Genomic DNA, 19,239 nt, shown 5'->3' on the forward strand with positions numbered 1-19,239 from the left:
TAATAATCCAATGATATATCCAGGAACCGATTTAGGATATCAGCACCTCTGTTCTGATTTTTTTTTTAAACACAGCAATTTTCTGCATTACACACGGTCACTTCTGAAACCAGATTTTCCCACCAATAGTAATAAAACCAGATCCATGATTTATTTTAAATGGGTGGTGACTGCATGACTGGCTTTGCACCAGGCAGCTACAGTGCTGTAACATCTTGGAGCACCTTCTGAAGCCCCAAACCTAGGAATGACCCAAGACCATCATGTGCTCCAGCAGCCACTGACCCAGCCCAGTGGACAGCCAGGACTTCTTGGGAATGTGGGAAGTCAACAGCTCAAACCTAAAATGGGTCCAGTGGTGTGTTCCCCCCACACCACTCTCAGTCCCTTTTCTACCAAGAAAGTCTGCCCTAACAGGATTTCACAGTCTGTCTCAATAGTTAATAAATCCAGAATCTAGCAGACTATTAAAGGAAAACATCCAAGAGGCAGTCATTTTTAAAATGTCCAATGGCAACTAATTATTCAAGGGATTAGTCCATTATAGTAACAACAAAGAAACTCTTAAAATATAAAGCCAAGTTGAACGGCAGATCAAAACCAAGGTGTTCCCACCCTGTGGCCACCTCCTGGGTGCACTTCTCAGCATCCTGGCATTGGTTCAGCTCCCACTCAGCCTTTTAGCACCCCATTCTTTCTGAAACCAGGCAGAACTCAAACCAGTCTTCTCAAAATATAGAATTTCATGATATGTGCCATCATTGTAAGCACACAATAAAACAGGACCATCACCAGGAGTGGACCAGTCAGGCCACAGCTCTGTCTAACCCAGCTACGAGGCCCTCCAAGGATAGAGATTCCCACCCCTCATGCTCCCAAGGTTTTTTTCACCATGTCCAACCTGAATCTCCCCAGGACCAAAAAGGAGGACATAACTTCCCTCTTGGGCTTTTAAGAGAAAATATTCTGTAACCCAAATAAAAATCAATCACAACAAAACAAGGCTTTGTTTGCTGGAAGAGGGAAGAAAACACTACTCATTTATCAAATCAAGAGTGCTAAAAGCTTAACTACCTGTCTTTAAAAAGAAGCCAAAGCACTGATCTATAACCAAATACAAACACACCACTTCTTCATCTTGATTTGTGTGGAGGCAAAGCTGTGGGCACAAAAGGTATTCTTCTTCAAATAAAATCTATTTTAGAACTTGGCAACCACTAGCATAAATACTTTACATTGCTAATGTAATGTAAGCATTTCCATGCAGAAGTTTCATCAGCTTAACAATATATTTTAAAAAGCTGGCGTGAACTTCTGTGCAAAAACACCATCAGTCTCTGTCCTGTATATCTTAGAGTGCTTCAGCCACTAAATTACCACTTAGAGCTCTTAGCACCAGACTCCCTCCCTGATGGAATCACTGATTTCTCTCAAGAACAATGCAGAACCCAAACTATTCTTCTGCAACTTATTTTCTTTAAAACTGGAAATAACCACTGCTCTACAAGGATTCCAGACAGGGTTGTACTGATTACAAATGATACTGTGGGCCCAGCAATTTTAATTCAAGACAAGCATTCCCAACTTTACATATGGGTCTAACTTCCAGTAGCTGATTTCTTCCTACAAACAAGCTCCCATGAAGCTCCAACAGCCTAACTCCAAGATGCATGTGCTGCCTCTCCAGCTAAAAGAAACATCACTAAGAGGGTAACACATCTTTACATTTTCTAAATACAACTGCTCCTGCACCATTGTTTGTGATTTTGCATCCTCAGTTTTCCAACTGGCCAGTACAATTAACACCAATTCCTTCAACACCACACAGTCTTGAGTCAGAGGCGTGCAATTTAATGTTTAATTATGAACGAAGCAGCCAACCTCAAAATTAGGGCTGCCAGCTAGACTTCAGCCAGCTCCTTCCTGGTGCAGCCCCAGCTTCTGACCGCTGGACCGTTTATGCTCCCTAAGCCACAGAGAGATCCTGTGCTTTCCCTGAACCAGCCTCTACACGTTAGTTTGTCACATTTTCCCAGACCAGAGGTTGTCACATCCGTCTAAAGCTTCTTCAGCTTTTCTCCACTTGCCTGCTCTGCACACTCCATCGTGAAGTACTGGCTGTGTGTTTTGGGGAGAGCTGCTCTCCCACGTGTCCAGAGAGGCTGCCAGCACGTGGGCACAGGCACAAGGACTCTCCTGGTGATTCCTACCAGCCTGGAGAACCACATCACCCACCCTTTTCATTTGAACCACCAACACTTGTGAAATGCGGTGAGCTTAGTCAGCTCAGCACTGTGGAAATTAAAGCTTGAAGCCAGCTCCTTTAAAAAAACAAACAACCCCCTGTGTATATCAAATCCCATGCTGAGAAATTTCTCCATCCGTGTCCAGCAGCTCCACCACCAACACTCCTCAAAATCCAACAACTGGAGACTTCACCCACCACCACGTGTCCACTAATCACCATCATCCAGGCTTCCTCTTCAATACTATACACTTCATGGAATGGGTCAAAGCCCAAAGCAGAACTAACATAAACCTCTGTTTGCCTGCTTTTCAGGAGAGATGACAGCAGAGCTGCTGGCAGGTAACACCATGTGCTAGTCTCACTTCCCACCACAGAAGAAAGCAAAGGCAAAGGCCTGTGAGAGCGCTGCTCTCCGATGCTTTGGGAATGGGACGGGAGCCCCTTCCCACACAGAGCTAAAGAGAGAGCACAAGAAACCCACCCCAGCAAAAGACACGAGCAAAGCCCCAAACACCAAACTTCCAACAGTTTCAGGGGCTGTGTTTTGCTGGAGCGCTCGAGGAGCAGGCTGCAGGCGGTTCTCAGGCACAGGTTTAATTTCTGCTCTCCAGCTCCGAGGAACGCTGTCCCGGCGTGTCGGAAGAAGGTTAATGAACGATTTAGCCGCCCTCACAACCACGTTAGTGTCACTTTCGGAAGCTGCGAGTTAATGCCCGAGATCTTCGGGGGTTACCCTCTTTGAAGTTCACTGATCCATAACCAATGTCCAATTAATTTGCAGGAGCCTAACGATAATGACTATTGGCCTTTTCCGACGCATACAAAAACACAGTGGGTAACAGCGATGCTTTTGGCTTCAGGGTATTCTCAAATCTGCCTGCACATTTGCACACCTTCAAAAATATCCAGTGCTAATAATGGGTTGTCTTCTGCCATTTGAGGAATTTTTTACATTTGTTCTCCCGAGAGCAGAGCTACTGCATCAAGATTTATGAACTTTCTGCTGAAAAAAACCTGGAGCTGATTCAAGATGCTCATTTGCTAACAGAGAAATACTTCTATTGCATTTGCTTAGATTCCTCCTTATTTAGGGTTTCCATGGAAGCCAAGGAATAGAAGTTAAATCTTGGGAAGATTAAACAGGCCCTGAGATATAATGCAAAACAGCTTATTTCAACATTCCCCAAAGAAGACAAATGAGAAATTCTTCCACACATACGCCAAAAAAAAAAGACGTTTGTGGAAATTTTGAAAATAAATTGGGACCCAGCTTTTCAAATGCTGCACACAGCCATTGCTTCCTGCTGCAAGCAGCTTCCCCAGCTTCCAGCACACTTCCTCAGGTGAGAAAGTAAATGAACAAGAAATCCCTAAAAACCAGCTTGTTCAAGACAGCTATTGCTATACAACATCCGGGAAGAAAGTTAATTCAACCACAAGGTCTTGCTCAAAGAGGAACAATCACCTCATAAATTAGTATATTAGCAGTTCTTTAGAATTAAAAAATGCAGAACTTATGCAGTTGAGCAGCATCTTCCATGGCAATGCTCTGGACACCACAGAAGCTGACAGACCAGCATTTAAAAAATAAAATAAATCCCTAATCTTCAGCTACTCCAGGCTGAGAAGTGACTCCTGCTCTGGTGAGAAGGGCAAACATTTCCTTGCCTCCTTACCCCACAGGTCAGCAGAGTGTCAGTAGCCACAATGACAGGCTGTTGGACACTACAAATTAATAGCCACAGGTTTTCTCTGATCTCCATCCTCCAGGTAAAGATTTATTTCACATGTTCCAATCTCCTATGAAAATGCCCAGAACTGATGAACTCTACTTCAAAACACTTCTATTTCACAGCACATTTCTTAAACCATTTTACAATCTGGCACAGATATATTCAGATAATGGGTGAAGTGCACCTTCTTCTCGAAGCTGGAGCTAAACACCTCAGTCTAACACACAGGATTTACTACCTGGTCTGGTAAAGACACTAAACATAGCTGACCCTCAAGTAAGTTATTTTCAATCTTAACACCATTATTGCTTAAATAAAAAGATACTTAAATCAGAGACTTTTCTAATCCTTCATTTATGGTGAGCACCCAACTGCTCAGTGAAATGCACTTCAAGACACATTCAAGGTTTTTATTAATTCCATGGGAAAGTCCCAAGACACTGGGATATTTTTTTTCTGACTCCTGATTAAAACAGCGGGAGCCCACATGAATTCCCTTTTTTTTCCCCCCCTCGCCATGAGTTTCACATACAACATCCCCTACTCAAAATCTGTAAGAAAACAAGAATCAAACCGAGAACATTTTGCCAGCTGAAAGGCGCCGAGACCTTGCGTAGGGCGGGATGCGCTTCCAGCTGCCAGCCTAAAGGGACGGCTGAGGGAGATTAAACACAGAAATGCTTTTCATAAGGCAGGAGGCTTTGAAGAGGACAGTTCAGCTACTTCATTTCGTAATCTTCACAAAGTGTCAGATTTTTGCCTAAGCAGGTCTTAAAACAAGGAGATTTTATTTTAAAAGGGGGGGAAAAAAAGTAGGAATGTGTTCTGGCTGGGTTCTGTTGATTCAGCAAGGGTTAGACACACACATGCTTATTGATCCCAGAGAGCTCCCTGCTAAGTTAATTGTCTGGAATTTTAACTGAGCTCTCAGCAAGTTTCAAAATCCATGCTGGCTGGAAGTGGGTGGGGGACCCAGAAAAAAAAAGGCTGCAGAACTGTACAAGTCCTACAGTTAAAAAAACCCAGCAATTACTTTCATGAAGGGAAGAGCTTCAGCAGGGCATGGTTTTAACTGGATTTGGGGATTCTGACTCTGACACCGTTAGAATTCAGTGCTGGAAATCTCATATGCAAAGCAGTAGCATTATCAGGGAGCACCATCAATGCTGCTTCACTCCTACTCATATCACCAAGGTGAGGGTATCTATCTCCTGTGAGCTCCCAATTGTGGCTCATGACAATTTCTACACAGGAAGCGTCACCACCAGCTGTACCTGCCCATGTTACAGTACCTGAACACTGACCTTCTGTTGGTGCAGGCTACGGTAAACCTGGCACTGCAGCTTGCCCAGCCACCTGCACGTGCATGAGGGCTACCCATGGCTTTGCACTATCCACCAAGCCCTACCTGCCTCCAAAACACCTCCAGCAGCAGTTTCTCCAGGTGAAATACATGCTGCAGGGATGATCTGGCACTATCAGACAGGAACAGCTAAAGACACCTTCAAAACAACCTGCGATTAGTTTCAAACAAAGCTTTGCACTCCATCAAACCACTCGGCAATGCCATCCTGTACCAATGTGGATGCTCCCCAGCAACCGTGGTCCTCCAAGGTTTCCCAAGTCCCCCACGCCCATGGCAGCTCCCTGACCCACTCCCCACCTACCTGAACTCCCTGCCCTCGCTGTAGCGCCGGGCCGAGGCCGCGCGTTGCGTGGCCGTCTCCAGAAGCAGCTTCTGCGTGAGCCTGCTGGAAGGTGCCGAGTCCCTGCTGGCCTCGGGCTCGGCCTCTTGGTCACACTTCCACTCCTCATCCTCATTCAGAGTTGGCAGATAGCCAGGTAGCCCTTTACCTGTCCCAGACCCCGAGCTTGGATCGCTATAAATTTTTGGACTTTCCCCACCTGTCCTTGTGTATTCCAAATAAATATCTGACTTAAGGAACAAAGGGTAGGTATTGTCTTCTATCATGCACTGAATCTCCGTTTGGGCCTGGTCAAACATGTCAGGGTCAATCTGCAGTTTCATGACACAGTCTTTGATGAAGCTTTTTGTGGCCGGTTTGATCTGCCGGGACACAATGCCATTGTTGTCGAGGATGTATTTTTTGTAAATGGCTTTTGCCAGCTTGAGTCTTTTTTCCTCATTAGACACACACGGCTCCAGCTTTCTGAAGCCACTGCAGGCAAACCAAAAGTCCAGCAGATCTGCACAGTCCTCCTGTTTCAGGAAAGTCCTGAAGAGGTTGATGCCATCTTGGTCATCCAGTAAGGAGTGCAGTGACTCGGCCCACTTCAGGTAGGGTGGAGTTGGCGAGGCACTCCCCTCGGGCTCGTACCCCAGATCCAAATCGGAGCGCCTCGGTGTTGCCGTGGACGTCTCATTTCTGACCACATCACTTTTACCAGAGTAGAAACCATGGCTAACTGGCCTTGGGTCTGTGGACACGAGCTCCCCCTCCTCACCAGGAACAGGTGGCCTTGGAGCATCTTCAGTGAAGCTTCCTCCGAGGTCCAAGGGGAAGCCTTTCCCCTGGATATTCATTTTTCTGGTCCTTGCTTGCGTGGGAACAGTGGAGGATGAGCGCCAATCTCAAGTCACCAATATTTGTAGCTCCAAGGTGAACAAGTTTGTTCGGCTGAAACAGATGAGGAAAAAATAAGCGAATATCCCTGGAAATAAATGCTCTAAGACAACAAACGGGTTATGCTCTGCACCTTTACTGTACTAACACCTCTTTTTCAGCAGAATCAATGGCTTGGTAACTTCTGAGAGCACAGAATCAAACCCAAACCAGGCAGCGGCTAACAAGGACAGTTACAGAATATCCCAAAAGTTTATATTCAGAATTCGGCATCACTGATACAGCTGACATTATGCTAAAACACCAGCCAATTTCCCAACAACGGTGGTTTATACATGACCCTGGCATGTGGCAGCCCCCATCCAAGAGATCCATACTCAGGTACTACAGGACACATGCCATCTTCTGCACTGCCACCAGCTCCTCTGCACTGCCTACCTGGACAGGACGTATACCAGATCATACAAAGGCAACATGTTTTTATCTGGCTATGGATCTAGGAAATTCTTATCCTTAAACAGGAATTTAAGGCTTGCGAAAATTATTATTAAAGCACATCCAGTTAGTCCTGAAAGCAGGGCTGCACCTTAATCAAACACAGGTGGCTTTTGTAGCTCAAGTGACATACCAGCGCCACATTCCTCACAAATCTCTGCGTTTCAGAAATATGCCGCGTCGCCTCGTCTAGCTCTAGGGGAATCCAGATGCATCGTTGACCCTAATATTTTGGGCATCTGGACTGCATTCTTGCTTCAGATGGGCATGTTAGTACAGGAGCTCAGTTCTAGCACTGCTTTTTGTAGGCAAGCCGTTGAGAAAAGGTTCATTTACGCTAACAGAACTGCATGCTACCAGCCTGGGAAAATTTCAGGTCATCAAAGGAAGATGAGAAAACCACCTTGACAAGGAAACCTGATCAAGTACGATGTTTTTAAAGAAGAGCAATGAGTCAATATGGAGGATGCAAGGTATGGGGAAGGCAGGGAAGGAAGAAAAGGGCAATCCCTGGGTTGCTACTTCTGCTGCTCAACGAATTAACCTCATCATTTAAAGCAAGTAGCAAAAGCCTTGTGTTACAGAACAGCCTCAGCCTCTAAACCCCAAGTACTGCAGAGCACCAGCAGCCTCACAGATTACTCCTTGCACTGGATTAACTCAATTGCATGTAAAAACACAGCAAGAAAGACACATTTTAGCTCACCCTCCCTCTCAAACCAAACCCAACACCAACGAACATCTTTGGGATGCCTTACCATTTCCCCCCCATTTCCTGATCGTGGCTAAACCAAGAACCGCCGCCGATGCCGTGCCTGTCCTTACAGCCCACCTGTCCATCGTGAAACAACCCAGCGAGCCCAGGAGCGGCCAGCGAGGATGGCTGGGCCCCGCCAGGAGCGCGGCAGGAGCCAGCGCCGCGCTCACACCCGGCCCGAGCCCCCGGCACGCAGCCCCTGCCCTGGCACCCCGGGACGGGGCTGGGCTTTGCCACCACGGGGCGGTTCTGGGTGGTTTTCACCCCCCTTCTGGAAGCGAGCGCAGGACTCGCCCCCCGTTTGCGGTGCAGGTCCTCTGTGACCCCCGGCCGGGTGAAGGGGACCCCCGGGGCAGCGGCACCGCAGCCCCAAAGCCACGCCGGGCATTGTTGCGGCGGGGCGGCGCTGGCTCCTCGCCCCGGCCGGGGCAGCCCCAGGAAGCCTCCCGGAGGACACGCGAGGCGCCCGGCCGAGCCGCTCGGCCGGCTCCGGAGGGGACCCCCGGCCGCCCCGCGGGAGGCGCGGGGCCGGGTGGGCTCCGGGGCGGCCCCGCCGCTGACAGGGCACCGCGCGGGGCCCCCGCCGCCCCCCGGGCAACTTCGCGGGACCCGGCCCGCGCCGCTCCCCCCGCCGCCGCCCCCGGCCCCGCTCGCCCTCCCGGCCCGCCCGGCCTCCCCCCGCGCCCGGGGCGGCCTAGCCCGGCTCGGCGGCCCCGGCGCGGCCCCGCGCTCCCGCCCGCGGCGGCCTCGGCGCGGCCTCGGCGCAGGGCCTGGGCCGGGGCCGCCTCACTCACCCGCGCGGAGCGGCGGCGGCGGCCCGGGGCGGCGCGGGGCCCGGCCCATGCGGCTCAGCGGCGGCGGCGGCCCGGAGGGGCAGCGGCGGCACAAAGCGGGCGGCCCGGGACGCCCATGGCCGCGGCCGCAGGCGGGTGGCGGCGGCGGGGAGCGAGGAGAGCAGCAGCAGCAGCGAGGCGAGCCGAGCCGAGCCCCGCTCCGCTCCGCTCCGCCTGCGCCGCTGCCTCCCAGCCCGGCACGGCGGCTCAGCCGCGCCCCCCGCGCCCCCGCCCGGTACTGCGGGACCGGCGGCCGGAGCGGGGCGGAGCGGGCCCGGCCCGGCCCGGCCCGGCCCGGGGAGGCGGCGCGGCGGCACGCGGGGCCCGGGGCGGCTGCAGGCCCCGCACCCGCTGCAGGGCCGGCCCGGGGAAGCACAGAGGTCCCGGCTCGGGGAGGCATCGAGCCCCGGGAGCCGCAGCACATTGCCGAGTGTACGGGCTGAGCTCCCCGGACAGCTCCGGCACATGGCCGAGGCTCCGGGCTCGGCTTCCCGCAGAGCCCCGGCTGGGTAGGCACCTCAAGGGCTGAGTGGCTCCAGGGCTTCGTCCGGCCCTGGGAGCCCGTGAGCATCCCGGGCAGAGACAGCCCCAGAGAAACTTCGGAGACCTCCAGGGTCTCGTCGAAGGGCTCTGCCCAGGAAAGGCATCAACCCTCAAACACCACCGGCCTCCACGGCTCTGTCCACATTGAACACTATGACGCACCTGAGTTTTGTCAATTTTGGACCACGCGCCGTGGGCCTGGGGATGTAGGGGCACCGGTCCACCAGCTGCTCTTGCCTCCAACAACAACTAGAGTTGGTTTGGAACCTGCAGTGGGTGTCCTGCTTCTCTGAGCTGGGCAACTGCCGCGGGGAGAAATCAGGGGCTGGCCAAGAGGTGGCACTGCCTGGACTGGAAAGGGTCACACCACGTGGAGACTCCCCGAATCGGGGATGTTTGGTTCTGTGGAGCAGGGTGCACCAGCTCTGAGGCTGCAGTGATGGGCACACTGAAGGGAGAAGAAGTGAATTGCCAGATGCAGAGATCAAATGAGAGTAGTGTGACAGGGAAGTGCAAAAGCGTGCGTCTTCCCTGGAAAGCAGTGATAGACTCCAAGTCAGGCAGACCCTAGATACCATCCTAAAGGCTGAACATGCAAACAAGCCACTAGACAATCCTCTGAAAATCAGAAATAACTCAGAATAGTTTCCAATAGGGACTGTTTCTCCTTTCTTATGTGATGATGCTGCCACAGTGCATTGCCTGCCTCAGTGCATTTAGGGGAAACTTTTGGAAATGTAACATTTTTTACCAGCTTTGTGAAGCTCCCAAATATCCACTCTGGGCAGTGACACTCCCCATCCCACCCCAGCACAGAGCCTGGCAGTTTGATGTGGCTCCTTGCAGTCTCTCATGTGAATGATGCTCGGAGCTGATTTACCCGAAGCAGTGCAATGCTGATCTCAGGCGTAATAATAGAAAAGCTGATGTGGGATTCAGCTGGTAAAGAATTAAAGGATGGGAACATAATTAATGCAATCAGCCTAGTTTCCAGAAAATAGCTCTTGTCAAACTCTGATGTCATCCTTTGAAGAGATTACAAGTTTGGCTGATAAAGGTTATGGCATAGAAATAATAGACCTGGGCTCTGTTCAGGCATGTGACTTAATCCATATACTATTCTGATTAAAAATTAGCACAATACAACATCAAGAGGGACACCTTAAAGGGGCTGGGAGCTGGCAAACCGACGGCCATCAATGGGGAATCCCTGCAGAATGGGAGCGCGCTCAGTGGGTGTCCAGGCTTGGATGGGAAGCCCACTGCTATTCAGTATTTCCATCAATGGTCTAGAAATAGATTAAAAAGCCCTGCTGAGAAAAATGCCGGGGCGAGGGAAATGAGAGGGGCAGGAGACATGGACGAGGTCAAGACAGCTGTAGAAAACTTCACAAGCCGAGTCCCTGGCAAATAAAACGTGCTTGAATGCGAGCAGCTGTGAAAGGGTCTGTCCACTGAACACAGGGCCCTTCTGCTGGAAACCCGGCATCTGGCAAGGACACATCGGGGTGAGTTTAGGAGGCAGGAGGGATAATGTGGGAGCAGCAGGCTCCTCATGGGGGATGCCCAGCTGGGATGGGGCTGGGTGCTACAGCAGGAGGGTTCCAGCATCTGTGTTTTGGAAAGGATGCTGAGGAATTGGGAGAAGGTGGAGGAGAGTTAAAAGTGATCCTGCTTTGCAGGGGGGGTAGCTGAGGCCCACAGCCTCCCCAGCAAGTTTAAAGGAGCCCCAGAAGCACCTCCGTTACAGCACTTCAGCCACTTCATGGGTGAGAGACGATCAGGTGTTAGAGAGCTTTTCATCTCCCAAAGGAAGGTCCAGCAAGATTCATGGCTTGAACTGAGTTCATCTGAGAAACCAGAGCAAGATTTCTCCGTGGCAAGGGAGAGAGCTTGAGGTGGTGGGCAATGAGTTTGGGTGCAGCAGGATGCAGGTGGTTGAAGTGCTGGGGCTTGACATGCCCTCCCTCATGCTGCCATCCTTCCCTGACCTTCTTTACTGCTCCTTGGGCTGGGCTGAACCTGGGGACGTGGGAGAAGTGCTGGAGGCTCATCTTGCTCCCACCAGCTCCTGGCACATTCCCCCAGCTCAGAGGACACAGCCCAGCGTAAGGACCAGCCCCCATCCTGCCCCCAAGGCACACAGAGAGGCAGGGGACCTCCAGACCAGCTGGCATGTCCCTTCCAGCAGTGCAGGATCACTCTGTGCATGCTCCCAGGGAAAGCAGAGCCAGCGCTGCTCTGCTCCAGCAGAGGCAGCCAGGCACCTGCCCCTTCCTAGGCCACAAGAAGCAAATTCCACAGGTCGATGCCAAGCCCTCACGGTGCCTCATTATTTTCTAGTCCTCTAGCAGGGATGCTTGGGGCTGACAGAGCCATGGACTCCCTCTGGAGCCCTTTCCCTGCCTTTTACCCCTCAGGTGGCTCATGACAAGGAGGCTTACCCCTGACTCTACCAGGGGCCAAAATCACTTACTTCCAGATTTATCTGAGGACATCAAACAGGTGACAAATCACACTGAGCATTCCTGGCTGTGTGCTGGAGGAATCAGACTGCAGACCTCAGACTTTGAAGTCAATGAACCAAACCTGGTTATTTTCCCCTCTTTATCAGCTGACCATGAAGCTCTGCCTTTCACCCGAAATATCACCCTTACACCAAAAGTGCCACCACTGAGATGGCAGTGGTGTTTTGTGCACCCCTGGTGTCACCCTGCCACTGAAGCTGGCCCCATGTGAACCTGGGGTGCTGGACACTTCCCAGCTCCCAATGCACACATTCCTTTCTGCCTGGAAGAAACAAACAGCAAACATTGGAGAAAAGGAACTGCTCTCAGCCTTTGGTCTGAAGAGTCTGTGCTGCATGCAGGCAGCACTGGTGCAGTGCAATTCCAGAGCCTCCTTGCAAAGGGATGTGTTCTGTAGCAACCTCCCCTCCTGCCAAGGCAGGCACCCGCAAGCTCTCCAACATCCCATCTGCAGAGCCTGAAACTGCTTGGATCAGCTTCAGCACTGACTGGAGTCCCCCCAAATGAATTCTGCTCTTTGTAGCGACTCACTGGCTCCCCCAGAGCAAGGTGGGCCCGAGCCGGGGCCGAGGGGTGATGCCTGGTGTGCTGTCAGCATGCAGCGCTCCCTTCCAGCGGCAGGGATGTGCGTGGGTGTAGCAGGCGTCCCTCTGGCGCTGGCGGATTCGGGAGGGAGTGCACTAGATGGTGCTGTTCAACCTTTGGCTGCCATTTAAAAGGCTCCTGCAAGGTCATCAGCGATGCCGAAATTCGGTGGTTTTATTCAATAACCTTTTTGGAACTAGGGGATAAATAGAAATACTCTGAAATATGAGGTCCTACACTGATCACTGACAGAGGCAAAGGGCATGTGCTGCCTCCCACCTCGGGCCTGCAGCACCCTCAGTGCAGAGGCAGGACCTGGGGTTTGACTACGTGACCAATGATGGCTGAAGAAAATAATGATTTAAAGATTTAATGATTAAAAAAAATGATGCCTGACAAGAAAATAATGTCCTGGGGTGCAAGAGGTGACTGACAGCTCTCTCTTGGACCACTGGCAAGATGATGCTTACAGAATGGGAGGAAGAAAATGTATTAGCATTCTAGATAAAAGTATTGGTGTTGTGGCACCAGGAAGCCAGAGCATCCCAAAGAGCCCGGCTGGGATGAGGCACCAAGAGCCCAGTAGCACTGCCACTGAGGGGACAAGCAAGCAGAGCCACAGGATACGGCTGGCAGGAGAACAAGTGACCATGGATAGGGCTGGGGGCTGGATGAGAGCACCTCCCTCACTGGGAGGGATGGATGGAAGGAGCAGATCTCAGTGTGGGCAGTGAGGATGCCCACAGACAGCTGTGCCAGGGCTGGGGGCAAGAGTGGAAGTGAGTGCTGATTTCAACCACCACAGCATCCCTTCTTGCAGGGTCTAAAGATATCTGCCCACCCTGGCCATGCCAGCCTGCCAAAGCATCCATGGAGCTGTGGGTGTAGGTCCCACAGGCAGCCTGGGTGTGCCTGCTTATTTGGATTCCCCAAGGAGGGAAACACATTGCTTCTAATGCTGGGTAAAAAGGATGAAGCACTGTTTGGATACCAAGTTTATGCCTTTTCACTCAGATCCTGCTCTTTCATAAAGCCCATGGTGGAGCCTGTTCCAAGCAGTGGGAAGGTTGTAGGGATTGGCTCCTCTGGGCGTTCAGATTCTTCCCCTCCAGAAAAATCATCCCAGTTTCCCTGTTCACTCCTATTCCCACATGGGTGCTTGCTTGTAAATCCCCTGTGTATGCTGAGGTACAGTCCTGGAGTGGAAAAACCTTTACTGCTCACATCAAAAATAACAAAAAACTGTAGTCAGGGTGACCTTCTTCCTGGAATGAAGGGGGAGAAGGGCCTGGAGCAGCTAAGGCAGCTGTCTGGACTGGGTTTTGCAGCTGCCAGTGTTTGCCCATGGTGGTGCAGATGCCCAAATGGCAGATGGAAGCCCCAGTACACAACCCTGAGCCCCTGCTGTGTCCCAGCACCCTGGTCTGTTCTCCCAGGGGTCTGCTCTACCTTCATCTCCAAGTGTTTGTCTTTGTGCATGCCCTGGCATCAGCCTCTTTCCCCCAGCTCTGCTTTGCCCTTCCTGCTGGTTTACAGAGCCCTCAAACACGATGTTTTCTCAAAAAAAAAAAAAAAAAAAGATTATGGACAAGCTCATGCTGTGCCTTGGGAGGCTGCTGTAGATGTGCTGCTCACCCAGCACCCTCCTCACAAAGGAGCTTGACATGGACTTTTCTTTGTCTTCCCACACTTCTGTGACATTCCTGCCACCAGCCCTCAGACCACACCAGCTCCTTTCTGACTGTCAGCCACCTCTAGCCTCATGTTTTGGGCTCAGGACTGGAGTTTTGGGCAAAGCTTTCCCCATACTCCTCCTCCATTCCAGCCAGCCCAAGGAGAGTCACAGCAGCTCATGGCCACTCTCCTCTGCTTGGTTTGCACCATGCATCACCCCAGTAACAGCCAGTGACCATATCAGCTAATGTTCCTCTGCCCTGGCTGGGCAGTTTGTTCACATGGGCTTCTCTTCTCACTCCTGTCCCACCCCAGATAAGCCCTGGGCTCCCATCCCAGCTCAGGGCTGTGGCATAGAAGTGTATGAACTGATAGGGGTGCCAGAGCCTCCCCACCTGCCCTCTGTGCTGCTTTTGGGGCAAGGTTCCCATATCTGGCAGAGCAAAGAGACCCTCACAGACCCCTGCTAGATCTGAGACCCTGCCATCCCAGACCCTGCAGCTCCCCTGGTTTTGATCAGTCTTCTCTGCCAAAAGCAATGCACAGGAGCTCAGCCAGCACCAATGCCCAGCGCTCTTCATCCCCAGCCAGTGAAGGCGAGCACCTCCCAGGGACACCCCACACACCTTCCTGCACCCACCTTTGGGGTCCAGCCCGGGCCTGTGCCCTGCTCTCCTGCCTCTCCATGCTCCAGACCACCAGGCTCGCTGCTCCTCTCGGGGTGCCAGGGCTGGGATACCGTCCACACGCATCCCAGAAATGCCGCTCTGCAGAAAGAGGAGACGTCAGCTCGTCCCTGCTGGGACTGCCCTACCCAGGAGATGTTTCCAGCGGAGCTGGGCCAGGCAGGGACACCCTGTGCTCCCCACTCACAGGAGTGGAACCTGTTCCCATGGTCCTGAAGGACACACTTCACATCTTGCCTCTCCGTGAGAGGGAGATGTCTGGAGCAGGGTGTGCTCTGTCTTGAGCACGGGGCCTCTGGAGTGGTTATCCCTGCTGGAATGGTCTCAGCTTACAGAGCTGAGGCAGGAGGGAGCAGCAGTGTCAGGGGACAACCCTGTCCCTGGTTCCCAAGCCCCAGTGCAGAGCCAGGGCCCACCCACCTGCCCAGGCCATTGCTTGCCCTCTGCTCCAGTGTCCCCACAGTGGGATGGGATGGGAAAACACGAGGAACAGCTGTGTGGAAACAGCTGGTTCCTACAGCAGGGTTATCCCAGAGCAGCATATGATAATTCAACCTGCTTGATTCCATTGGAGAAGATGGATTTCCTTTACCCAGCCATGAGTGACTGTGACCTGGGCTGCTGGAAGGTGGGGGAAGACTGGTCAGTGCAGAAATATCAGCTGCTCCGCTCTCACAGACCTCTTTTGTAACGCTGGGCAAGACCTTCTGGCTTAACTGTGCTCACCAGCTCGGCTGGCAAGAGCCACCTCAGTGCTCGGTGGTGCCTCGGTGTGTGTCCTGCAGCCCCAAGATTTCCAGTGTGACCCTTTGGACACGATCTCCATCAGCAGTGCAGCTTGGAGGGCTGGTCCTCACGTTCCTGGCTCACTCCTCCTGGAGGGTCAGCTCCTCCAGGGAGATGGCAAAATTTTTGTGACAGGTCTGGTGACTATGTTTTGGCTAATTTTCCACCTCTGGTGACCAGGCAGTGGCCAGCTGGACACACGCTGCTGTTTCTCTGCTCTCTCCTGGGACGACTCTCGCTGACGGTGCCTCTGCTTTGACGAGGCTTTCCCCGGAGATGAGGCAGACGGCCAGGGAATTGCTCTGTCCCGCAATTCTGGTTTGTTCTGAGTCCACCTAGTGGCCCGCGGCTTTATGGTCGGCTTTGCTGGGTGCAGGGAGGCTTGTGAGGACATCTCAGAATCGCTCATGCATCCAGGACAAGCTCTAGAAATAATTTTACCTCTGCACTGTGACTGACAGGTACAGTTTAGGTCCAACTCATCGTTATCCTTCGCCAGGAGAGCTCCGAGCCCATGAAGTGGCCACGGCAGCTGAGGTTGTGGCTGGTTTGCTGAGGTCCAAAGCCCAGCCAGCCCTGGGCAAAGGGGCCCTGTGATCACATGGGGCACTGCTGTGGGAAGCCCCACGGCATTTCCACCCCTTAATTCTCCTGCGGAATGATTTTCTCAGCCTCGAGCTCCTCAGACAGGGCAGTAGATGCCCCAAACGCTCCTCTGGGCGATCCCATGCCCTGGGGAAGTGTTGGCTCTGGGTGACCAGGCAGCCCAGCAGCCAGACTCTAATTGCCACTGGCAGCTTATTGCCAAGCTTATTTCCAGGCTCCTGGTGGCTGCCGTGCCAGGCAGGACAGCTGTGCTGGCAGGAGGTCACAGTCTGCCAGCCAGAGCCCTCGCTGGGCCCTTCTGTGGCACAGCACGCTGTGTGTGCTGCAGGACCACGTGTATTCCAGGCCAGGGGGACTGGCCAACCCCAGCTGGGGGACCCCCAGTCCTGGCAGGGCACTTCTGGGAGCCTCTGCTCTTTCAGCTCTCTGGTAGGATAGCCACAGGATCTTTCTCTACCCACACAGAGACTCCAGCCTCCATCACCCCTTTCCCAGCCTCCTGCTTCCCAGCAGCACCTCGGAAATCCCCAGCTGCAGGTGGGGTTGCCCTCCTTGGCCATCTTCCCTCTGAGGTGGCCCTTCCTCAGAGAAACCATCCTGTGTCACCTCCCCAGCAAGGGCCACCCCTCCTGGCTGAGCTGGGGGATGGGATCCCCGCACTGGTGTGTCACCAGCACCCAGTGAAGGTGGCTAGGGCTCAGCACCAGCAAGTCCTGGAGCCCCTCCACCCCCAGTGACCTGCCCAAGGGTCATTGGAGGTTTCCCTGGAGGGTTCCTCCTCCATGCTGGGAGTGAGTGGGACAGGAAGGGCTCAGCACTGATGGACACCAGCTGAGGTCCTGACCAGCCAAAATGCTGGACACAGCCCAGCAGTGCCTGGGGCTGATCTGCTTCCTCCTACAGGGAACAGTCCTGGCTGATGAGCTGGGGGTGCCATTTATCCACACACTTAGGGGAGAGTCTCCAACTCTTCTGCTGCTTTAACTGCCCTAGCACAAGCCCAGCCCAGGACTTGGCATTGACTCATCTCAAGGCTTTCCAGCACGAGGTGAACAGATATGGAAAGTGTTGGTCTTATCCTGACAGAAAACTGGAGAAATTGCTCACAAAATCATTTACTGTGTGAGGAAGCTCAGAGAAGTGGGGCATCTCTGTACTTGGAGGGATCCAAGACTTGTTCCACAGCCAAGGCAAACTGGCACTGGATGTCAACCATGGGATTCCCTGTCCCCTCCTGCCAGCGCTCCTGGGCCTGTCACCCATGCTCACCACTTGGCAACTCTCTGCCTGGCTGCCTCTCTCCTAAAATCTCCCCTTCCTGTGCCAGGCAGGTGAACCACAGCAGAGCCAAGTGCTCTCCAGGACAGAATGTCTGGGAGCAGGGAGAGTCGTGGAATTGTGATTGTGAGCATCCCATGGCATCCCACTTCCCTGGGGAAGAGATTACCAGAACTGCTCCTTGGAGATGTGAGCATCAGGCCAGGCAGCTTTGAGTGCCCCATCTCCTCCAGAAGCCAGGCCTTGGGCTGTTTTCCATAGAAGCTGCTTCCCAGCCCTTTGTCCCCTGTCCCCATGAGGACACGGAGGCTCCTGCCACTCCCTTACTCTGCAGGGCTGGAGACACCACCTGATGTCCAACCATGTCGTGTCCAAGCATCTCATGTCCAACCACCTCACACTCCTCATGCTCATGCTGTGTCCCTCAGCCTGGGCAGCTCCTCTTCCCCACAGTGGGAGCTGACAGCAGCCAGACCCCTGCTGCCCTGGCCATCTCACCTCAGGCCCCTCCTGGTGTTCTCCCAGAGAATAGATTCCCACTTTGATTGTCCTGCTGGGCATTCTCTTACCAGTGCATCTCCTGCCAGAAGTCCTTCCACGGACACATGCTGGCTGGCACAGTGACCAGCCTCCAGAGAACCCATGGCTGGCAAATGTGAGCAAATCCAGCCTTGTATTGTATTTCATCCTGATTCTTTATAGTTAGAGGCTCAAAACAGGAGAAAACACATCTGGAAGCAGATGTACAACTCCAAATCTTGGACTTGTAGACACTGTAGACCTTATAGAATTTCCAGATTTTGGACTTAAACTCTTCCTATTGGCAGCATCTTCCCCAGTGTGCCAAGGCCATGTCATGGAGAACATGTGTCACAGAGGACTTTAGTTCCTCTTCCCACACTTCTGTGACTCTCCCAGGGCTGTGAGGTGACTGCCCATGGTCTTGGGTGACCATCTTGTGGGCAATATCCCACAAGACACCAGTCAATGCCAGCAGTTATCCCAGCCCACCTGAGCTTTGGCCTGCAGTGGGACATGGAGCAGAGGTGTCTGCCCAGGAGGTCCATGTCTCCCTCTTCCCAACAGAGGGGTATTTTCAGGTCTCCAAAGCTGAACACCTTTATCTCAGCCTGTTTATCTTGGTCTGGCATTCAACAGCTGCCCAGAGGCCCCTGCCATGAAAATTCTGCCTGATGGAAATGAATGATTCAGCCTGAATTCTTGTCCTCTGTCTCCCAGGTGGTTTGTGCTCCTCATGTGTCAATGTGGCCTGGTAGCTTCTGTGCTGGGCAGACCTCTGGATGGACCATGTGGAGCAGTTGGGAGTTTTGGGACTGCCTTGGTGATGATCAGAGCAGCTGTCTGGGTTAGGAAGCAAGGCTCAGTGAGCCCCCACTGCACTTCAGCCTTCCAAAGAGCCTCTGCTTCAGGCAGGCATCCACATCCCTGACTCCTGTCCCTTGGATCCCTTGGTGGATCTCAGGATGGACTGTCCAGGGCTGGTGACTCACAGCTTTCTCAGCCTTAATCACTTGTTTGTGCATCCATTCCCTGCAGGAGCTTCTGGCATTGGCCATTTTAACCCCACTGGAGGGCGACTGTAGTTCTGGAGGATTCCCAGTATCTGTGAGTGCAGCAAGAGCAGAACAGCTTGATCTGGGGCTTGCAGTAACACCCAAATCCCTGTGAGGCTGTTTCCTCCCTGGGTCTCTTGTGCCTGTCAGTGCCTTGTAAGCACTGTCCCAATGGATGAATGGCTGTGCCCACCTCAGAGAGCATCTGGGGGTGCAGTGAGCCCCCCACCCTCTGGAGAGGCACTCCTCTGCTGTCCCTTGTCATGAGGACAAAACCCTGGGCAAGCCCTCTGGGCTCCTTGAAATGAGTCCTTTTGGTTTCTTCATT

At 52.9% G+C, this 19,239-nt stretch overlaps 1 protein-coding gene across 5 annotated transcripts in view; it reads right to left on the bottom strand.

Annotated features, from left to right (window-relative positions):
* Positions 1-14,698, bottom strand: part of AXIN1 (axin 1) — a 77,715-nt gene extending 63,017 nt beyond the window's left edge. For 2 of the 5 annotated variants that reach the window (XM_053991934.1, XM_053991930.1), the window contains exons 1-2: positions 8,613-8,704; positions 5,649-6,620 (exon numbers count right to left, since the gene is read on the bottom strand). In XM_053991934.1, coding sequence (XP_053847909.1) covers positions 5,649-6,526 — 878 coding nt within the window. In that variant the 5' untranslated portion in view covers positions 6,527-6,620; positions 8,613-8,704. Of the gene's footprint in view, positions 1-5,648; positions 6,621-7,194; positions 7,341-7,819; positions 7,836-8,612; positions 8,705-14,621 lie in introns of those variants that run through there. The other 3 variants (XM_053991932.1, XM_053991933.1, XM_053991931.1) reach the window with 3 other exon arrangements.
* Between the last annotated feature and the right edge of the window lie 4,541 nt (positions 14,699-19,239).

Source organism: Vidua macroura, chromosome 16 (assembly GCF_024509145.1).
Source record: "Vidua macroura isolate BioBank_ID:100142 chromosome 16, ASM2450914v1, whole genome shotgun sequence".
NCBI classification, from domain to species: Eukaryota; Metazoa; Chordata; class Aves; order Passeriformes; family Viduidae; genus Vidua; species Vidua macroura.